General features: G+C 36.1%; 1 protein-coding gene across 4 annotated transcripts in view; it reads left to right on the top strand.

The window, feature by feature from the left end:
- The window catches only part of sbno2b (strawberry notch homolog 2b), a 42,276-nt gene that overhangs the window by 1,824 nt on the left and 16,943 nt on the right, over nucleotides 1-23,509 (top strand). The window contains exons 2-4 of one of the 4 annotated variants that reach the window (XM_081384588.1): nucleotides 5,922-6,086; nucleotides 7,915-7,994; nucleotides 13,058-13,175. In XM_081384588.1, the coding sequence (XP_081240714.1) occupies nucleotides 5,985-6,086; nucleotides 7,915-7,994; nucleotides 13,058-13,175 (300 nt within the window). In that variant the 5' untranslated portion in view covers nucleotides 5,922-5,984. Of the gene's footprint in view, nucleotides 1-5,921; nucleotides 6,087-7,914; nucleotides 7,995-10,650; nucleotides 10,731-13,057; nucleotides 13,176-22,289; nucleotides 22,582-23,509 lie in introns of those variants that run through there. The other 3 variants (XM_081384590.1, XM_081384589.1, XM_081384591.1) reach the window with 3 other exon arrangements.

The following is a 23,509-nucleotide window of genomic DNA, read 5'->3' as shown; positions in this document are numbered from 1 at the left end:
GCATGACTGATGATTTATTACCCATTCATTCTATTAAAAAAAGTTGCTCTCTTCCCGACAGAGGCATCTAAATGTAAATAATGAATGTAAATGTAAAAATGAAGGCAAAAAATAAATGTTTATTAATCAAATAATTACACATAATTCTTTCAACCATAAATAACATATCAATCAAAATGTGACAGTTTAATGCACTTTAGTTCATGATACCGGTATTTATTATCTGTTCCTTTGTTAGTTTTGGCTCAAAGTTGTCCATTTAATTGAAAGAGCTAGTTCGTAGTACCAAGCTCTGTTGTGAAGTATAGGGAGGGCACAAAGCTCTCTAGCAGTGATTTTACTCAAGATAGTAGTCTGGGTGGGACACGGGCTATGAACCCTTCCTTCTTCCGTTTCGCTATCTTGGACGAGTGTTTTCCCTTGTTTGGCCGCTATTGAATATCATGTAGTAATCTCATCATGGCTGTGTTTGGTATATATTACCCTATCAACGCAAGTTTTCAGTTTCTGGAATTTATGGTTCATGTATAATTAGTGAAGAAGTGCCATGGGCGCATGATTAGTGCTGGGTCAAGTCCAACAGGTTACACAAACAGTGGGTGATGATTATTTCACAAGCCTTTATTTCACTATTAGCCTATAGCTTGAGTGTTCGTGCATGTTCTCCCCGTGTCAGTGTGGGTTTCCTCTGGGTGCTCCGGTTTCCCCCACACAGTCCAAAGACATGCAGGTGAGGTGGATTGGATATGCCAAATTGGCTGTTAGAGTGTGTGTGAGTGCCGGATTGCGTCAGGAAGTAAAAAGTGTGCCAAATCCAATGTGTGTGTGCAGATACTTCCAATGAAGCGGACCCCAGAAATGAGCGGGAACAATACTATAGGAACATGGATGGGTTTAGTTTAAGATTTTTATACAAATATATAATATATAAATGTATATTTTATTTTATTCCAGCTTTATTTCAATTAACAATATTTTTAGTCTTAAATAACGTTAATAACCTGGGTTTGTGTCAAAACCCCTGCTGTAGAATGCAATTGAAGCGCTGGCGACCGTTCCTCTACTGAACGCTGATTGTGCGTATGGAATGTGCATTCAAGGAATGTTTCACTCTGATAGTGAAAGAGCACGCACATCACGTCAGAACTAGACATGGCGTCTTCAATCGTAACATCTGCTGATTACCGATCCATCGGGTTCCTGCGAAGTCAGTTCTGACGTAATTGGTTGGTGTTCAGAAGGGGGCGCTGTGTCACGGGAAACCTATTTCAAGAGGAAAAAAGAAGCTGCATTTACACGAATCCTAATAGTCCATTTGTAATCGAACTAGTAGCACAGTCGGAATAAGTCACGTATGTAACCACGTCAGTCGGAATGAATTAGCCAAATCCGATTGAAATTTAATTCGGATTGTAAGGGGCGGTTTAAACCTTTTGTAATCCATTTAATTAGGACATGTAAGATTCATCAATCAGAATGATTTAATTCTGATTGAAACAAAAAGTGCCCATGACACTTTTATTGAGAAAGGTTGAGAATTGGTCTGTGGTCAGAAAGACTAGCTTCAAAATCTTGTGGTGGTTTGTCCGCCCCCAGTTTTCCCATAACTAACCGCTCAATCCGTTTCTCTGTGAAGAAACCCTTGTTTTCCTGTATAAGATCATTGACACTTTACCAATGCAATTGTTGAACAAATAGTACAAGGATGAAGTTTTAGTTATCCGCCCCTGAGTCAAACATCTTTATTAGGTTTCCTTGGGTCTTTTTTTTACAGTTTATGTAATATTATGTAATGCTTTTTTCCTTCGGAAGCAAATTAGGGCTGTTCTTGGTTTTGACGGCACCCCAGGAACGTGCGTGTGGCTTGTTTTTCTGGACGCAGCCTTTGCTCTGTCATTTAGTCGGATCAGAGTGCGGTTCAGTGTTGGTTTCGTGACCCCGGGCAGAAGTGAAGGCCCTCGGTTGACCGGAGTTGCTCGGGTTTGGAGGGAATTGAAAAGGCGTCACCCTCTGCAACTGGGTCAGAGTTGTGCTGGAAGAGGACGGCAGCTGAAGTTCCAGTAAGACATAGACCAGTGAGAGAAGGAAAAGGCAGCATGCATTTGTGCCCCCCCCCCCCATAGGTTTATTTCAAGCATATCCAAATGCATATTCAGATGAACATGCCATTTGTTAGATCCATGAGTCCCATTGTTGTTGATCAGCTTCTGAATATGTCTTCTTGGTTTTCATGACTGGTCGTTTTTGTCACTAATAAATATAACTAATATTTAATATTGCAAACTACACTTAGTTTTGATGGATGGTTCATTTTGCAGCCATCTTTTAATGTTTTTTTTTGGGGTTATGGAAATCCGTCCAAATGTTCCCCAGGAACAAGTTATGTTTTTTTTTTGTTTTGTTTTTTTAATGTTTTATTGGTTATGCAAATGCATCCAGTTTTATTTTATATGCAGATATCCTTCAAACCTTCCCCAAGGAATCTTGATTGTTTTCATGTTTATATTAATTCAAATTATGAAAACAGTTTGTGGCTCGAGTTTCCATGACCATTTTTAATGGCTCATGATGCCATAAACATCTAAACATTCCAAAAACATTTAACAGCCTGAGAACTTCTAAACTAAACATTAGAGGGACCTTTTTTAGCTTTAGCTTCACTAATATTGGAAGATTTACTACTAGACCGTGGCTCCAATTTGCTCTCATGTCATTTTCAACCCCACATTTCTTCTTATTTTCAATCATATAGGCTATTATTTAGCTTAATGTTGCCGATATGCTGAACAAAATGAATCATTGAGTCTTTTGGAAAAAGACTTCATAAAGCCGCCAGCTACGCACATCCCTTTTAACGTGGTTTAGCTTTGAATAGCCTCCATTGATCGTAGGTCCTGAATGACATCGGTAAACCTCTGAGATGGCTCTCTCCTTCAATGAAATGAAAGCCCGGTATGACTCACAATGACTTCATTAAATTCATCCTGCTGATGCTTGATAATACTAAATGTCCCACCCAGCTAGACAATATTGCCTGTAATCGTGATTATACAAAGATATAGGCTTGGTAGACTCTATAATACACCCTAAGTATTCTAGTTTTCTTTTGAATGAGTCATTTTGAGTATTATGGTTGCCATTTGCCTCCAGCTGTTTAGAACTCTGGAACGATCTGTAACGTATAGCCTAGCCACTTTTGATCAAATTAATGCATCCTTCCTGAATAACAATATTAATTTAAAAGTTGACCCCAAACTTTTGAACGGTAGTGTATGTCAGTGCTATGGTTTGCGTGTGACGGCACTAGCAGAGTAACTCTTTCCCCTCTTGAATATTTAATCCCTTAATCAATGTGTCTAGCTCTGCCATTGCAAACACGTTTGGACGCACTTAGCATGCTTAGTTTGTTTCTCTAATTGCATTAGCTTCGACTGTTTCCAAACAAGTGTCAGCATGATTTTCCTCTATCTCCCGGGATCGTCTGCCCTCGCAAGCTCGGCTTTCCCAGCCTGTCATGCGAGACCCGTTGAAGTCAGTCTCTGTGGCCAGATAACACACTCGTTTGGCTCTTCCTAGCGTAGTCGCCTGACAAGACCTTTACCCAGAGATGAAGGACTGAGATAGACAGAGAGCAAACAAGGACACAGCGATACAACTCGGCTTTGGAACCGGACCACATAAAGCAAACAGAAGATGAAAACTGCCATGTTTGCTGACCTCCCCTAAATCAGTGTTAAATCACAATCTCTCCTTACTTGATTATATGCATAAACTGTTACGGAACGAGTTCCTCCCTTCTAGATAATTTCACTCATCAGAACATATGAGGTTCATTGATCCAAGAACATCGTGAACCCTGATAAAAGTGTGAAAGCTCACAAGCGGATTACCGGAGTCACACGTTCCTGGATGACTTCCACGCGCTCCCGCTCGCCGTGACGCATCAGAATGTGAGCGGTGGCCTTAACTAACTCTTGAGGGAAACATGGGAAACCCCTGATGGTGATCTATGCCTTGCCGCAAACCTGAGGCCTTTTTTTCCCCATTACATTATGCATGTTTCCTTTTCTTCCCATTCCCTGAAAGTCAAGAGATCCCATTGCGAGAGATCAGAGAAGATTAGTGGACCCGCGTGAGGCATCCATCAGGTCTCGCGCCGCAGGCACCCTGCTGTGGCAAAAGTTTCATGCGCTGAGGTCACAGAATAATCTCCTTAGCTTTTGTAATTCACACCATCTGCAAGCCTCCGGTGTGATTATCAGACGGGCACTTTATGTCCAGATCTGAAACCTTAGTTCTGTTAGCTCGATTGGTCTTGAAAGCCAGACCGAAGGATTTTCTTTCTTGTTTGAAGGAATTCCCCCTCCATGTCACCGCCAGTGCTGATTTTCAACCTATTTTTAGTGTTTCCTCCTGAGTAACGAATCCTTTTGTTGAAACGTTCAGAATGCCACATGTCAGGTTTGCGTCATGATCAGTCGAAACGGAGCAATTCTTCTCCAATAATGTATTTTTCTTTATTAAACCTATCCTATTTTTAAAAAGATTACTTTTTCACTAACTTGCTTTTAATACTAACTTCTCGTTTCTTTTTTTAACGCTTTATTTTATGCATTTGAAGTAGTGGCCTCATAGCATGCATCAAGATGCATAATGTCGGGTTTCAATTGGCGTTTAGGCTTCCTTCTCTTTCATTACAACTTCCCAGTTTGTTTCCTTCAGTAGACCTTTTATGTGTTTCTTATAAAGTTTTCTGGAATGTTATATCAAATAAAACCAGTGTACGTTTCGTTCCTATAAAAATATCTATCCTTGGTGGTTTCTCATCTTTTTTTTCCCCCCTTGTCTTCCAGTAAAGATAATGGTGTTTTACTGGAAGAGGACATCAACTCAATAGTAATCAGTATTGATTGTCCTTTGTGGCAAGGGGTTAGATAGATGGACACCTCCTCTTACTGGGATGCATTGACTGCCCAGGCATTTGACGGGGGAAAAAATATGGATGCAAGCTCTGAGTTTGTGGAGTGTTTTTATAGACAACATGAAATCAAAATAATCTTGTTTACTTCCTTAATAGACTTATTGTGCATGATGTATCAGTGCACGTTATTGTAGAGAAAAACAAATTATATCATGATCTTAGACTTTTTTCAACTTTTCTTTTCAGTAATCTTTAAAAACAGTGATAATTTTCTAACACTGTTAAATATGTATTAATAGTAAGTATACTCAAAATGAATATCCTTTTTCTTGACTGTATATGTTGTGATGGCTGAATTCACTTGTAGTTTTTTAGTGTTTAAGTTATTTAGACAAAGTAGTATAGAATTTTAATATTATTCATTTATCTCGGTTATCAGCCTTAACATGCAAACTGTTCGCTGGCATATTATCTACTTCCTAACGAGAAACACAAGTTGTTTTGTGCTTCAGGCTCCTGAGAATTTCCTTTGCATTTCAGTTGTTGTCCCTTCATGTGATACCAAGATGTTTGTTCTCTTAATTTGAACTGCTCCATGTCTCAATTTTGTATCTTCACAATGAATTCTATTCAAATATTATCCTTTTGTACGTAAGAGCAGCCACACAAGTCTCAGGTCGCATAGTCAATGAAAGCCTTCATCAGTGAAAGCCTTCACAAAGGTTTTCGTGTGAACCTTTATGCTCGTTTGGTTGATGATGATAATAGCTCTATTCACAGTGTTTGGAGAGCAGGAATGGATTATTTTAAGGTGTATTTCACCTATTGATAACCGTGTGTGTTGTTCCACATGACTATTTGTGTCATTTGAGTCTTTCTTCCTGCTTGAGGGTATTTCTCACAGAGTTTTTACACTGACAGCATAACTGATTCATTATGCTCTCCCGCTTGATTTTCCACAATTATGGACGTGCCGTGTCTCCTTTGTTTGTGTGGTTAGGTCATGGTGTGAAGACATTGACCGGATCACTCAGGTTTATACGGTGTGCGAGACTGCAGTCTGATGCCATCGCTCTCAATTCCGCCTGCTATGGACGGGCACAGCTTCTCACATTCAGATGGACCTCAGCTGGATGCCGGGGGGTTCGTCCTGCCACCCCCTATGGTAACTCAGAGTAGCTCTCTTTCATTTAGCATCATGTCTTAAAGGGTAAGTTCGGTATTTTACACTTAAAGCCCTGTTTACAGATCGTTTCTGATGAAATAGAACGGTTAAGATTAAAATTTGGACACATGCTGCTGTCCCAAGAATTTTAGGTTTCTTTCGCTTTCCCCAAAACCTCTAGAATGGGTGTATAGGTGCACTGGAACAATCCTTCATAAAACGCATTAAACTTTCGTTTACAAAGACCTGAAACTCACCGAGTGGTCAGGGGTGTTCACTGATATGCTCACACAAAAATCGCTGCAAAAGATGCTTTCCAACAGGTGTTTTACCATTCGTTGTAAAACTGTGGATCTATTTTTCCAAACGTCTCACACCCGTAGATTCTTCCGTTGAGAGCTTGAATAATAGACACTCCAGCCCAGTTGGTGGCGATAATGCACCTTTGTCAATTGCAAGCAAACCACTGGCATTTCATTGAATACACAGAAGAAGCAGAAGAAGAAGCGGCGGAGTAATACCGTACCTCACACTGCACATTCAATACAAGTCAATGGAGTTGGACAAAAACTACGATAAAACCTGTTGGAAAGCATCTTTTGCAGCGATTTTTGTGTGAGCATATCAGTGAACACCCCTGACCACTCTGTGAGTTTCAGGTCTTTGTAAACGAAAGTTTAATGCGTTTTATGAAGGATTGTTCCAGTGCACCTATACACCCATTCTAGAGGTTTTGGGGAAAGCGAAAGAAACCTAAAATTCTTGGGACAGCAGCATGTGTCCAAATTTTAATCTTAGCCGTTCTATTTCATCAGAAACGATCTGTAAACAGGGCTTTAAGTGTAAAATACCGAACTTGTCCTTTAATGTGTGAAAGTGGTCGCACCAATCAAAAACATGACCTAGGTTCGAACCTGCAACCTTTTGGTTACCAGCCTAGATTGTTAACCACAACACTACACCACCCTCTTGGTATAGGATCAGCACATTTTTTTGTGGCAAGACAAAACTCTAAGCTACTGTACCTAGCAAATACTCATAATCATAATGTTCATCACTAGTTTCCTTTTTCAAAAACTAAGGTCATTCTTATATCTGGTAAAACCTCAAGAATTTGGTGTATGTGGGTGACACTCGGAATGACGTCTTTGTGGTCGCAGAGTCATTTTAACAGTTGGTAGACACAATTTCTGATAAAGTGATGCTTTTTCTTGCTGTTTCATTCGAATACTGTTATCATGAATCTTGTATTGTGACAATACTCAGTAAAAATCAAAGAAAAAGATGGTTTTAAAGTGGAAAAAGGAACTGTAAGATAAATATTTGGGCGGTGTTGGAGTACAGTGATGTCATCACGAGTGTAAATATTTGTGCAAATGAAGGGGGTTTCCTGTGGACTCGCATTTTGGGTTTAAACAGAATGACTCGCTATTTTTATGCAGGCTCTTCTCAATAGTTTAATGGTTATGATTATTTTTTTTTTTTTTCATTTTAGTTTCAGTTTTATTTTCAGTGTGTTCCTTCTTAGTTTAGTTTTCACTTGGTGATTGTTAGTTTTAGTTTTATGTGTAGGCTAGTTTTTCTAGTAAATTTCCTTTAAAAATAGCTTTAGTATTTACATGTAAAAATGTATGTTCCATAATTTCCATCTTTTTTTATTTGAACTTTAGTATAACATTTTCATATCAGCCATTTATTCATTATCAGCCATACCATCATAGTTTCTACTTAGTATCTACTTTTTTTAGCTTATCGTAAAGGCCAGAACTAATACTGGTGCATTCCTACCTAACTTTAGCCTCTAAACATTTCACTTCCTCTATTTCAGAGCCACGTGTTTGCTAACAACCCTTGGAGCTTCCCCCATCAAACCTACAGCTTGCCCTGTCCTGTGCAATCTGAAAACCAGTAAGTACCCAGACTTCTGTCTGATCATGATACCTGATAAGGATGTTTGGTTTGGAGTGTTTTCCAAACCTGGAGGAAACGTAAAGTGAACATGAAACCAAAACTTAACTTTCTTAACACGTGCTCCTGGTGTTATTGTGCACATTATTCCAGAGAAAAAAAAAACATTTTTGTCTTCGTAATCTTCCATCAAAATCGAATAAAATGACTTTTGGTGTTTAAAGCCAATTTTTTTTTTACTATCTAATCAATATCATCCCAACCTACATTTGTATTTTGTTTCACTCTGACATGCATCTGATTATGAAAGTAAAGTGAGTTGCTACTTTAAGAAAAGCGTGTTGCCATTGTATTATGTCTGCCATTTCCAAAGGGGAAGACCTTTTACAAGTTGACGCAGTGGTTTTGACAATAAAGAACTGTATTGTATTTGTAAGCTTAATACAGAATGTCACAACGTGTCCATTCACATCTACATGACCCGATAAGACGCAAGTGAAAACATCCCTGAACTTGACATGACATATGATAGAAACTTTATCACCTGACTGGGTCTGTAGGTTTAGTCGACATGGTGAAGCCCTTGGCACCATAATGACTTATCCTAGAAATCTGCTTTGTTGCCCAGTTGCGCAAAAGACTCCGTGGCTTTTGTTTAAGAAATCATTGCATAGTTAAATGCCAACTTTAAAGGGATAGTTCGCCCTAAAATGAAAATCAAGTGTCATTTAGTTTTCAAAGCTGTTTGACTTTCTTTCTTACTGTGGAACAAAAAAGAAAATCATTTAAAAATGTTTTTTTTCTTTTTTTACAATGAAAGTCAATAGAGTCCACACACTGTTGTTTTTGGACCCCATTGACTTTCATTGTGTGTACAAAATATCTTTAAACATTCTGAAAAATAACTATTTTTGTTACTTGCTACTATCGAAATGTCTGGCAAACAGCTCAAAGAATGTATGCAATTCGCCATGACGTGTCATCATTCGGGAGTTGTCGCTGTGCCTGATCATTTCATGTGATCCAAGTGCCATCAGAGGTCACGTGAACGGAGGGGTGTTTTGTTTACAGAGACTGTGGGAAGTCCTCTCTCTGTATTTATAGCACACAGTAGCGATTTGTTGAAGAAATATGGCACAGGGAAAAGAGACAGACGAGATATGTGCGCAACTGAGATATGAGAGCCTAACCCTATGTGTGCAAAGGTCAATGTGTTTGAAAACGTCGAAATAAGGGTCTCGGTTTTAGAAAGAATAAGTTTGTGGTTGATGCTAGCGTCAGTGCTACATCCTGTCCACCCACTCCTTGGTGGAAAAACAACTTGATGCATTCACAGAATTTCATCGCTAGCAATGTGAGAACCTTTAATGGTGCTTTGGCTTTTTTTATCATCAGCTTTTGTAGACAGAATAGGAAAATACCAAACTTCATGGTTATTAGTTTATGCTTCATATTGCATTCTTCCAGTCAGAGCAAGACACCAGATACCAGTTTTCCCAATTTAATGAGTCATCAGATGATTCAAACCTCTTGGTATTTTTAGTTCAGACAACATTGTTATTATATTATATTTTTCAATTGAAGCAAATATATTATCATTATTGTTGCTATTATTGTTATTAATACTATAATAATTTGATACATTTGAACAATTTAATATATTTTAATATTGTATTGTATAATATTAATAGTGTGTGTGTGTGTGTGTGTGTGTGTGTGTGTATAGGGGTGTAACAATACCGTTTGGTACGAGGCTTTCGGTTCAGTACGCGTTACAAACCGACATTGGAACATCTTTCCCACCGGTGCGACCTTTGTTCGCTGTCGAACAACTAGACGAGACGAAAAATTATTGAACTACACTAAAAAATAGAAACACACACGCTACAAACTATCCCCACAGGATTTAGTGGACACTCTCATCTTTCTGGAATTTTAGTAAAAGCACACTGAGTTCCATATAAAGACAAAATTGTTATTTTCTTTGTATTTGTTTATAACTACTACAATAGTACATTTAGGTTTTTTTATAAGGAGTTGTTTTTTGTTGTATATGCTACTATGAAGACACCCCAGAAGATGGGTCAAGTATAGCTCCATCATTGTTCAAAGTAATATAATAATAATAATAATAAATTAATGAATAATAATAATACTTTTTTTCCATTGGTGGTATTATTATTTATAATAATTATAATTAATAAAAATGCTATTTATGATACTGATGATGATAATATTGATAATAATAATAACAACGTTGGTATTGACATTAATTTGAATTATTATAATAAAAAAACCTACCAAATAATAGTAATAATAAATAATAATTAAAATTGAATCATTGATAGTCACCCAGACAAGTTGGAATCTCGCTGAACACAGTCTCAAATAAAACTTCTGGTGCCATGTTTAATTTAACACAATGATAACAAGCATTGATGGATAGTTTTACAGTCTGTTCAACATATTGTAATGTGTACGTGGTTGTTGAATAGTCAGTCCATGAAGGTGTCTAGACTTGGATGATGAATGTTGTTTACCTGACCGCCACACTCCGTCTGAAAGCATTAAAATAATCAGACCAAAATATTATATACATTTATTTACTAGCCTGAAAATTATTTTACAGTCCATTTCCCTCCACCGTTTGCTGCAGATACAAGTGATTTTTCTCAGAGGGATGTGATTACACAAGACAGAGACGGGGCATTATGGGATGAGTTCAGTGTTCCAGAGGTTAGTGCCGAGTGAATTGTATTGTGTTGATGGAATGTGCCTGAATCGACGTGCCAAGCTTGCGGTGCAATATTAGAAGAAGGGGATTTCCATATAACCTATTTAAATATGGACCATTTTATTTGAGGAACACAAATGCGCTGAACTGCAAATTCGCTGGTTTTGTAATTAAAATGAATTATAATATTTACTTTATAGTGTCACGTAGTTCCATATTAGTTTTTAAGAGTGTGTTCAGACTTGTAGTTCGGTTCACTTGGTTCGTTTGTTCCAGACCAAAAAAAACCCAAAGATTTTGACCAGCTGAGAACTCGTGAAGAGCTTTTAAGATGTGTAAAGGAGTCACACATTAATGAAGATCTGCTGTGAGGAGACGTGGTACGCGAATATGATGAGAAAAAAACAGTATGCTTGAGCAATCATCTGACATCATGTCTTGTTTTTGGTTCATTTAGATGCCTTTTGTCCTTGTAGCGTTCATATTTCAGTCAAACCGCACCATGAGTTCGTTGGGAAGCGGACCAAGACGCATCTTTTCAGCAGTTCGGATGGCAGCGTTCACACTTATTCAGATGAACCGCACTAAGAGCAATCGCACTAGGTTTCATTTTAATCGAACCAAACATGCCAAGTGTGAAAAGTCTTTTATCAAAATGCAACAACTTTCACCTGTTTATTTGTTAATTTAGCCAAGTCAGTGTGAGCAATCAAATCCTGCACACATTAGGTACTGCATCGTATTCCATTTCACTGATTTCAGATTCACCAAACACGTTCTTTTGGTGTGTGTTCATTCAAAAATATATAACAAAACTACACTAATAGTATCAGCAGTTGTCGTCCATTTCGGTTGGATAAATTATGATGCATACACTACCGTTCAAAGTTTGGGGTCGGTAAGATTTTTTAAAATGTTTTTGAGAGAAGTCTCTTCTGCTCACCAAGGCTGCTTTTATTTGATAAAAAAAATGCAGTAAAAATCGTAATATTGTTATTTAAAATAACTGTTTTTGAATATATTTTAATGTAATTAATTCCTGAGATGATTTTCAGCATCATTACTGAAGTCCTCAGTGTCACATGATCCTTCAGAAATCATTCTAATATGCTGATTAATATTATCATCAATGTTGAAAACAGTTGGGCTGCTTCATATTTTTGTGAAAACGTGATTTTTTTCATGATTCTTTGATTTATAGAAAGTTCAAATGAAACAGCATTTATTTGATATAGAAATCTTTTGTAACATTATAAAAGTCTTTACTGACAAAAAACAACTGACCTTAAACTTTTGAACGATAGTGTATATGTATATTATTCATACAATGGGGGCTAATATTCTAAATTCTATTTTTAGAATTTAATATCATTAAAAATAATAATTTTATAATCAGCACAATAATAATAATAATATACATTTTAAATATATTATTATATTTAATTACTGTTAAATAATTGTTTATTTTGCATCATAATGCCTCTTTTACATATGTTCAAAATCCCATACCATTCTGTATATTTAGAAATTTTGAATCCCAGATGTTGGAAGTTGTCTCGTGCCACTGCATGTGTATTTGTGTGTGTGTGTGTGTGTGTGTGTGTGTGTGTGTGTGTGTGTGTGTGTGTGTGTGTGTGTGTGTGTGTGTGTGTGTGTGTGTGTGTGTTTTGTCATAATTCATCCTACATCAACTAATTTAAGAGCAAAGGTTTCTGTTCTTTGATCAAGTCACATATTCCCAGTGGCAGCTTGCTGTCAAAACAGTTCAAATGTATTATCCTAACTAGCAATGCAACAAAAATATCCACCTCGGAATTAAGCTTCCTGAAATGTAATGTGGTGATTTCCGAAAAAGTTAGAGATAGAGAACTGAAAGTGAATGTCACATGACGTGCATGACTCATAAGATAGTTAATGAATGAATGTCACCTGATGGTATGTCGTTAGTGGAGACACTCTGTCTGATATCTAAAGCCTATACAAATATACACATTTGTGAACTTAACTTTAAACACATAGTTCACCCAAATTGAAAATTTAGTCATCATTTACTTATTTTTAGTCTCTTTAAATAGGTATTTTAATGTGTCATTTATATTGACCTTGTTTATAATGTGCCCAAGTCATTACTCATTATGTGTATGTGTAAATGTTTTTTATGTCCCATCCTGACTTTTTCGGTCACGTTGCTGTCACCAGGATGTGATGTGCTTGTTTTCATGACACAAAAAACTGTGAATTTCCTTCTTCCTTTTTTGTTTACTCTACTCGTGATCCATCACGAAACTATGTCCTAATGCTGCTCTTTCTTTTATTTTGTCTCTCTCAGGCAGCACCTTTTCAACGGCCCATCAGACATGCTCACGGAGTTGTTTCCCAACGGCATCAGCGACTTCGACTTCGACTTGCCCACCTTAGATCTCTCTCGGAACGGAGACCTCTCTCAGGTAAGGCCCTGCTGTTCGGGATGTTGGCGATGTGCTCAAAGGCTTTGATCCTCCTTGTGTTGCGTTCACAACTGATGAAATGGTGTCTAGACGGGATGAAGACTCTGTTTGGCATCTCACAAAGACTCGTTATTGATGAGCAGATATTGTTACGTGGCTGTTTGAGAATTAAATATCTGTAGTATCTTTTCTTTTTTGTTGTCTTTTTTGTGTTTGAGTGGATTAGACAGGAAAAACATTTTTTTTGCTACTAAATAAAGTTTTTTAGCTTCTGTAAAACAATCATGATTATGATTATTTCCTTAATCAAGCATATCTATTTTGGTCAAAATTGAGATCAAGATTATTTAACATAATAAAGAAAACTTGTCTTTTTAACAGTTGATTTCCTTTAAGGGGAAAATGGATTTCATGAAATGGATTTTTTTATTTTAATATTTTCCTTGAGGTTAACTTATAATATTGATAAAAATTGATAAATATATTGATAAATATTTATTCATTCAATCTTAATTTTCAATCATTATCCAACGTCATTGCATAGGAAACCGTATCAACGGCCACTCGCTATTGCATGCAGGCAAATGTTTTAAAAAATGTTATCCATATAAAACCGTCATTTACAGACAATGCATTATAAAATCGTTTACTTACATTTATGATGCAGCTGCTGTTGGATCCAATCCAGCTGCCTGCTTAATTTTTCAACAAAAGTTTCTTTGAGAACTCTATACTATATCAAGTGTAGAACAGTGTCTGTGATTATAATGGGTTCTATTTGCTTTTGATATGACGATCACATCCAGTGTAGGCAAATGTCAGCCATTAAGCAACTGAATGCCAGTGGGCGGGGCCTATGGTGCAATGATGTGTAACTATTTGTCGATTCTTGCTCTAAAGGCAGGCATATGCAAATATATTTGCTAGGGCTGTGACGAGACACTTATGCTGTTGTTTGCAGCCTAATTTGCGCTCATCAGGGAGCTCGAGTTTTACTTTCACTTTCAAATTTGTGATCGCGTGTACTCCGTAGTGGAGGCGCTGAGCGCGCATTCTACAAGATAAGGGGCCGTTCACACAGAATGCGTTTTTGCTTTATAAAACGTGAGATGCTGGCAGTTGAATGGGGAAAAAACGCAAGGTCTCGGGACGCATTTTGTAAAAGTTGAACTGATTTTAACTTGAGCACAGCATATTTAGAATGCTGTCATGCGCGAGACACTGCAAAAGATTTAAGACGCGAGCGCAACGTTATACACATTCATCTAGCGCGTGTTTACATAGAAAGACAATGGAAAAGTAGACATTGGAAAAGTAGCGCATTGGAATGGAAAAACGCATTCTGTGTAAACCGCCCCTAAGACATTTATCAGACTCTCTGTTGAGCAACGAATCCTTCGCCATCGTCACACGAACACTTGGCATGTTTGTTGGTTACAATGGTTTTTATTTTTATAAAAAACAGCAAAACGACAGTGGAGGTGGTGCCGCGGTGTACACCGTAATGTAATGTGAATGTAGCGGTGGCATACTCTATGCTGATTTCACCCTCACGCTCCCTAACAACTTTTTTACTCAACGAGAAATCTTGTCATGTTTTAGTCTCGCGAGATCTCGTGGCACCAGATCTCGTCACACCCCTAGTATTTGCCCATGTGACTTCACAGATTCCGCAATATCAAAACGTGCCATTAAATGCTTTGTTTATAATGAGGAGGTTTTAAGCAATGAAACTGGCAGGATGTTTTAATGATACAAGGAACTCTTACGGCTCGTTTCCACCGAGCGGTACAGTACAGTGCGATTCGTGACGGTAAACCCTGATCCAACAGTACCCTTACTTGATAGGCGTGGTGTATGCCAGAAAGTAGTGATCGACGTCATTCTCACGGTATTGTGTATATTAAAAAATGGCGCCTCTTGTGTTGATGAGTGATGATTCTCTGTCAACCAATCAACGTTCTGCAGTAAGTCTAGCTCCACCCTTTAGTACCGGACTACTGTGCTACTGTGCTCCCAAAAAAGTGGTACGGTACAGTTCGGTATTTTGGTACCATTCACAACTTCTGACAATCAAAATGGAAATAATTGTGTACCGTACCGTACCGCTCGGTGGAAACAAGCCATTATATGTCAAAAGATCAAGGCAAATTTAATTTCTCATGTCATGACCCCTTGAAACATATAGTTTTTTGGACAGATGAAAAATATATGAAAAATGCAATACAAAATGCAACTAACCGTATTTTCATGTAAGTTTACAAAATAAATAAACTTATAAGTGCGTCCAGTTGCACTCTATGGTACTTTGTCACAAATTCATCCGTCACAGGTTGCATGACATCCCCGTGTTTTGTAATGAAAGCAATATTTTTTTTGCTGGATCGCCACTAAAGAACAATGTTTTGAAAGTGCAAGAGTGTAGAATGAGAAACCTTAACCCCTAAGAACCATATCAGCAAAAGGGAGCATTTCATGTAAATATTTTTCTAAATATAAAACAGGTTTTTGAACAGGTTTTCCCCGTCTGCCATTGTTCCCCGTCTGCCATGCTTCATTCTTCCACTTTCATTTCTATGAAACAACATTTTTAAAGGTGCCTCACAAACAGGACCATAAGTCTGTTAAAAAATCACATTAATTTCACTGTTGTCAGTCACACCTTATTCCCATGACATTTGGACCTGAGTCCTGCCACCTATAAGCAGAACATAATGGGAATTAAATCTGGATCCACCCTTCGACAAGTTTTCTGGCAGCGCTGTAATCGCCTCGCGCTTTGACACTGCAACAGAATTGCTCAAGCAGTGGTTTCAGGTTCCCGCCTCGCCATTGCTAAGTTTACTTGAGTGTTTGTAACAGGGACATTACCTCAGCGACTAAATGGATATAAAACCTATTTCAGTCTCAATGGGTTCAATGGGGGGTGGAGACAAAATAAAGCTATATTAAGGCATATCGTCACCTGTTTAAGAGAAAAACACTCAAGTGAAGAATTCAGACTGAATGAAAAAGCTATAAAAAATATTAATTGAATTATATTTAAATATTATATTAAACTTGACAAATATTGATTAAATATTTTATCAATAAAAATATATATTGTACATTTGTATTAGTTATTATTATATTATTTTGAATATACTTTTGTATCATACAGTATATCAATATTAAATATTAATTTTAAATCATTCAGTTTACAGTTTATTTCCAATATTCAAAATATTTCTTCAATATTTGATAAAAGTTGACAAATATTATTTAAGTATTATATAAATAAAAATAGCATTGTAATTTTATAATTAATTTTGACTTTTATTTTGATTAATTATCATTTTTATCAAGTTGAAAATCATATAAAATCATTTGAATAATTTCTTTGAACAAATAATTATGTAAATATTTTATATATACTGTACATATTGCGTAAATGGCTTAAAAAAATTGTTTTAAATGTTTGTCTTACTGTCCCTCCTCCAAGTTTCTCAATGTCTTAATGATTTATTGTAACAAACAGTTAAAAATAAAACTGGAATAAATCCAAATACCCAAATTTAGTGATTTTGTGAGTTTAATCATAAAAATAAAAAGCACATTTTTATTAGTGTCCAATGAAATCTACCATCTGCTCTGGCTAACGTCGGGGTTTCGGTCTAGTTCAGTTGCATGTTAACATGTCTGGGTGATTCAGACTCAAGGAAGGTGGATGGTGAGTAAGACCTCCTCTGTTGTGGTTAGTGCCATGCTATCCTTCAAGAGATCACATAGTCATGGTGCCCAACTGCTGCTAGGGAAGACGCTCCATCACACTGACACTAGGAAAATAGACCTCATGAGGTCATGGTAATAGAGCGCGGAGCACAGCGAGCCCTCCAGAGGAGTGCAGCCTAATATCTCCATATTGTGTGTGCAAATCTAGTTCTGCAGGCTCCATCTGTAAACAAACTTTCAAAAGCTGTGAGCTTGTTCAGGATGTAGTTCCTCATCATGTGAAGCTCTCTCAGGATTTCCTCTTTTTGTTTAGACACGAGTCGTTGTTTACAGGATGTATGACCGTACGATCAAAATAAAGACAGACCACAAATCTTCTAGCCTCTCACCCACAGCTTGTTGCTCTATTTAAGATGCACAGGTTTGGTTAGTGATAACGGGTTCTAGTTTTCCAACAACTGAGGAGAGAGGTTGACTAGTTTATCCATCTATTTATTTATTTCTCTCTCTCTCTCTCTCTCTCTCTCTCTCTCTCTCTCTCTCTCTCTCTATCTCTATCTCTATCTCTATCTCTATCTCTATCTCTATCTCTATCTCTATCTCTATCTCTATCTCTCTCTCTCTCTCTCTCTCTCTCTCTCTCTATCTCTCTCTCTCTCTCTCTCTCTCTCTCTCTCTCTCTCTCTCTCTCTCTCTCTCTCTCTCTCTCTCTCTCTATCTATCTATCTATATATTTGTGTGTGTGTGTGTGTATATATATATATATAGACGGAGAAATTAATTTGTGTGTATATATATATATATATATATATATATATATATATATATATATATATATATATATATATATATAGGCTACACACACACACACAAATATATATATATATATATATATATAGACAGGGAGAAATTAATTTGTGTGTGTGTATATATATAAATATATATATATATATATATATATATATATATATATATATATATATATATATATATATATATACACATACATACATACATACATACATACATACATACATACATACATACATACATACATACATACATACATACATACATACATACATACATACATACATACATACAAATTATTTTCTCCCTAACAATAATATTTAATTTTTATTATTTTTATATTATACTACTAATAATAGTATTAGTTGTATTATTAATATGATTTATCAATTTTAATTTTATATATATATGATACATTATAGATATAACTGATAAATGATGATAAATACATTAAAAATAAATTGATAATAATAGTATGATTTATTTGTTGTTATTTATTATTGTTAATTGATCAATGTATAAATTCTATATTTTATAAGTTGGATATATGCTGCATCATGTTTTGTAGTGTTTTTCTTCAGCATTATGATATTTATACATATTGGATATTTATAATCTATCTAAAATATTTTAGGCTGCTTGTTAGCCTGGACAATGGATGTTTCTATGTATTTGAAGGTATGGGTTTGTTGGCATTAATTTATGCTTTTCCATGGTTCTTTTAATTTTTTAATAGTTAAACCATATTGACATTAGGTAGGGGATGTGAATGATCTCGCAGCAATCTCACATCAACTTTTTTTTTCTTTTTTTTTTTTCTCTTCTCTCTGTTGGTCGTCACCTGTCACATGTGCTGTAGTCATGCACCTGCCCTGAGCTTGTTGATAAGTGTGCAGCTGTGCAAAAGCACAGAGTTCTCCTGAAACCAGCCGAGTGCATGAAGAGTCTCTGGCTAAACTGTAGTGCTCTGATTGTGTACACGCTCATGCATGCACCTGCATTTATAAATAATCTGAAATTTAGTCATGAATGCAGGTGCATTACAAATGCTAAATAGTGATTATTATTTCTGTTAGTTGTTGTTGTTTTTTCTTGCACAGCTCTGCATTTCGCTTCTGATTGGCTAAAAATATTCTTTTTAAGGAGAAAGGAGGCGTTTTCACGAGCTAACGTGCCTCTGTTTCTCGAGTAGAAGCATTCCTCTTGTGTTCTTAGCTTTGATGGACATGTAAGAAGTCAGTGTTTTACAAACTAAAACAACTAAAGAGATCTTACCTGAACACTACAACACAAGAGAATGTGAAACCGCAGGCCCGACCACAAAGCTCACCGACCTACATGCATTTGCGTACTCTTGTCACAGGCACGTTTTGTAGTGCATGCATCATCATCATTTTCGTCGTCTCTGGGAGTGTCTTTTGAAAGCCTTTTTTTTTCTCGTGAACTACTTAAAGCATTTGAACAGAGATTAATTTAAATGTTTGAGGAGGTTGCCAGATCCGTATTGCCATAAGTGGATTTTAGAGGAAACGTACAGTCGTTAATTTAGCCTACACACACTAGACTTAACTGGAAGTTTTTTTCCTATATACATCTTCCAAGGAAGGATGATTTATCTTCCTTATTGCATCTCTTTCATTTAGTGTCAATCACACTTTTATGTACTTCCCAGCCTTCTATTGGTCACTGTGTAAAAAGCATACATTTTACAAAATAAAAATAATATATATTTTTTTAACATACATTGTTTTTTATATATATATATACTCCATATGAGCTGCGAATGCTCTGCATACCCAAGCCATTCCTGGATTCCCTAATTAGTATTAACACTATAAATTCCCTTATTTAAGGTGTACCATAAAGCTTGCATGATAAAATGTTAGTAATGCATATGTAACTCTAAGTCGTTTATTTATTTGCCAAACGATGGTAATTTTCTTCAAATGTGTCAGTTACAGAGGGTTTCAGTTAGCGGATCCACAACTGCTTTGGCGCCTACACTCTGATGTTATCCTCATCACTGTCTTACGTTCTCATTGGTTTGCTGGCATATGAGGGATTTCATGCGCTGGTAAAGCTGTCCGCGAATCGTTCGCCTAAGCGGTGCTGGTGCTGCCAGATATCGATCAACGAAAATCACATTGTATTTGATACAAAACTAGATAGACTAAATAAAATGAAAAAGTGTTAACTGAAACTTCATAGTATTTAATTTTTTTTAGGAACATTTATTTTTTACCAAAACTTATAAACTGTTAAAGACAGTCCTACTGTAACTCTATGCATTTATTAAAGTCAATTTGCATTATTTCAGCTTGTTTTTTAAAATAATAATTATATTTTTATTATACTTACATTTATTCTAATGATATTTTTACTTATATTTTATTTATAATGAGCTACTATTATATTATACTTCTTTTTAATTCTTAATAAATAAATAAAAACACTTCTGGCAGACATTTAACGGCTGATGCGCTGTACCCTTTAAAGGTGAAGCATGTAGTTTCTGCCTGAAACTGTACTGAATATTTTGCAAACGCCCCTCAACTCAACATAACAGCTTTTACAGGTGCTTGTGAAGGCATCAACAGGTAAATGTAGGCTACTTTCAATAAATGGTCAGATATATTAGGAAACTTTTAGCTGTGTTGCCATGTGTCATGAGAGTAAGCAACTGAGCAGCTAACACTCTGTCTAGAGTGAACACACTTATTATAAACCAACGTGCACCAGGTGCATTTTTGACATAACCAGTATACCCAGTTAAAAAAAGTCTCCACTTGCCATGGATATATATATATATATATATATATATATATATATATATATATATATATATATATATGTGTATATGTGTATATGTATATGTATATGTATAATTTCTCAAATGTTTCATATTTTTATGCTGTTCGGTCATTTTTGACAAAAATTTTTTATTTTTTTTTAACTCCATCGGAATGGTAAAGGTTTTTGGCAACATAAAAAAATCATGAACATGATTTGAAAAGGTTAAATGGTCCTGAAAAAAATAGTCACACTTGTGCTCCTCGCGGTCAAACATGGAAATTAATGGAAATTAATTTCATCTAGTGGAAACGTTTGGTACCCGAAAATCTTACTGAAAGCTCATTCTTTGAGATATCAAGCTCAAATTTGGAACACAACTTGTATAGATTTATGGCTTTGATTTTCTTACAGTTTTAGAGTAAAGCATGTTTTGAAAATATATATTTCATATAAAAAATTTAAATAGTATTTGTGCACTTTTCATAACAATAAACTTACAGTTCTTAACTTTTTTTAAATTCACTTTTTTAAACTTTTTTCACTTCAGCAATAATTTGCCACGTATCGTCTTTGAAAAGAGATCAAAAGTATGTGCTCTAAAGCATTCAAGATTTACGAGAGTTTAAGTTGGAAATTTCATTTTCAGGTCTATACTCAAAAAGTGAATAAATTGATTATAACTACTGCGTAAATATAATGTAGTACCATAAAACCCTTAAAATACAAATTATTAAATAAAAAAACATTAGCAAACTAAAATATATTAAATACATTTATTTCATTGAATAAAAAAAAAAAGTAATTTTTGACTACCACACGAGCAGCACCAGAGGGTTATTTTAATTTTGTAACTAAATATTTTTTATTTGTTTAACTATGTCATAGTTTCTAGAGTTTTCTGTTAAATTTTGCTTTTGGAACATCATTCTAACCACAATAAATTGTTAGTTCATAATACCTTAATGCTCTAACATTATAATATACACAATTTTTGTAAAGTTTGAACATGGAAGTTCATACTGTCAAAAAAATGCCACATCTTTCTTATACCTCCCCCTCAATGGAAGGATATTAACTGTACTGAAAGTTAATAATCAGTGAGTCATGTTTACGGATATCTCTGTTATACTGATTCCCAGCCTGTCCGTGTCTATTCACAACAGTGACACCACATCAAGGCGCCGTTCTGTCGTTGGGGCTACCAGTCACTGGCTACTTTCCACAAGACATCGATTTCTATTACGAGCCATCGCGGGACTCCAAACTGATTAGGCCCGCTCAGATGGCCTGATGTTTTTTTTTTCCCGTAAGAAACCCAAGCAGGTGTTTATTCCAGTCTGATGCGTTTTGGGAAACCAGCCAATTAGATATGAATTCATTTAGCATCTATGGTGCGTTTAAAACCAGTCCTAAAAATATGACTTTGTTAACTGGTCCGCTTTGAAACGAAATGTATCGGCCTGATTGTTTTCCATTCATGAGTGATGAACACAAAAGGGCACAGCCTGAAATAAATGCGCTCAGCTGGGAGCCACTAAACATAATAATCATTAAATAATGATCTGCCAGCGTTAAACAGATCCAGTGCAGCCACCACAGCGCTCTGGAGAACCGTAGCGCTGCACTGTTTACACTACGAATGCGGTTGAGTTACACCATGTACTGTAAAGAGGGCCTGACTGCCAGTAACTCTAGTCACTTACCAACAAAAGCATCATTTCCTGAAAGCTCCTCCCCTCCCCTCCCCCTCGCTCAGCTCCCCTCCCCTCTCAACCACCTTTAGCATTGAGGAACTAAACCACAATCAATATGAGTAAACCTCCATGCACATACCTGTCACTCCTCTTTTACTAGGAAGGGCACAGGGGTCTCTCTAGAGCCTTGAAACGTACCTGTTGTGCCGGCGAGAGAGTTGTTATTCTTTCTGCCCATCTGACTTTGGGAATGTTGCAGCTGTGAGCGTGCCGGTTCTTTCTCCAGCACATGGAAAGGATCTGTTGTTTCCAGGAGGTGAATGATAGTGACTGGACTCATGTCACTCATGCAGTTTTGGACTAAGTTTTATGCACAGCTGGGACGTCCTCCGCCCAAGGTAGAGCACGTAAATATCTTCAGTATGATCCTTGTTAGCATTTTGATCACTTTTATCAGAAATACATGAGGGTGCGGGGTGAGAAAGTCAGGTTTTATTGCCTGAGGAAAGACGTTGGCTAGTGCTCTACTTTCTTCCCTCAGATTATTTCCTTGAAAAGATTAGAAAATTATTTCCTCGTCACCTTTTTTTGTCTGAAGATCTGCGATCTGTCGCTTGGCTGTAAACTATAATGACTGCCATCATTTTGTCATTTTTAATGATGGGTGTTTATTGCCTGCATTTGTTTGGAGTCATCTTGTCAGCATGACAAACAATAACAGTTTATATGTTTTCCAGCCTTGCCAATATATTTATCTATATAATGCATTTTTCTCAATATGTATATAATGATATTTTCTTTATTTTAATTGTATAATCACATTTTTATAACCTAGTCTTTATATATACTTTAAACATAAATATTTTTTCTTAACTAATTTTAGTATGTACTTTCTATCCTTATAATATTATGTATTTTTATATAAATTATATATAGTTCATATATTTTACAAATATGTGAGAGTTTCTAGATTCTTCTTTTGCATTCAATTTTGCATTTAGAGCATCATTCTGATTACAGTGATAGTAACACTACGCATGACAAACACGACTGCTGGTTTCCAGGAAGAGGTGGACGCAGGTGACTTTTTGGATTTGTCTCAAATTTGTATTCTTTCTTTTTTTCTTTCTTTTTTTTTTTGCATTGGTCTTTGCACTAGTTTTGAAATCTCATTGCTGTTAAAAAGCATTAATTATTGCATCAATCTCAGGAAGTGGACGAACCACAGCAAAAGATTTTGAAATTTGACATGATTTTTGCACCTTTTTTTTTTTGTAGTGCACACAGATCTCTCAGTTGTAGAATGAATCTTAGATGAGAATGTCC

The sequence above is a fragment of the Scardinius erythrophthalmus genome (genome assembly GCF_964197995.2).
Source record: "Scardinius erythrophthalmus genome assembly, chromosome: 14".
NCBI lineage: Eukaryota > Metazoa > Chordata > Actinopteri > Cypriniformes > Leuciscidae > Scardinius > Scardinius erythrophthalmus.
Note: the sequence above shows the minus strand (reverse complement) of the source record. Positions and strands in the feature narration are given on the sequence as shown.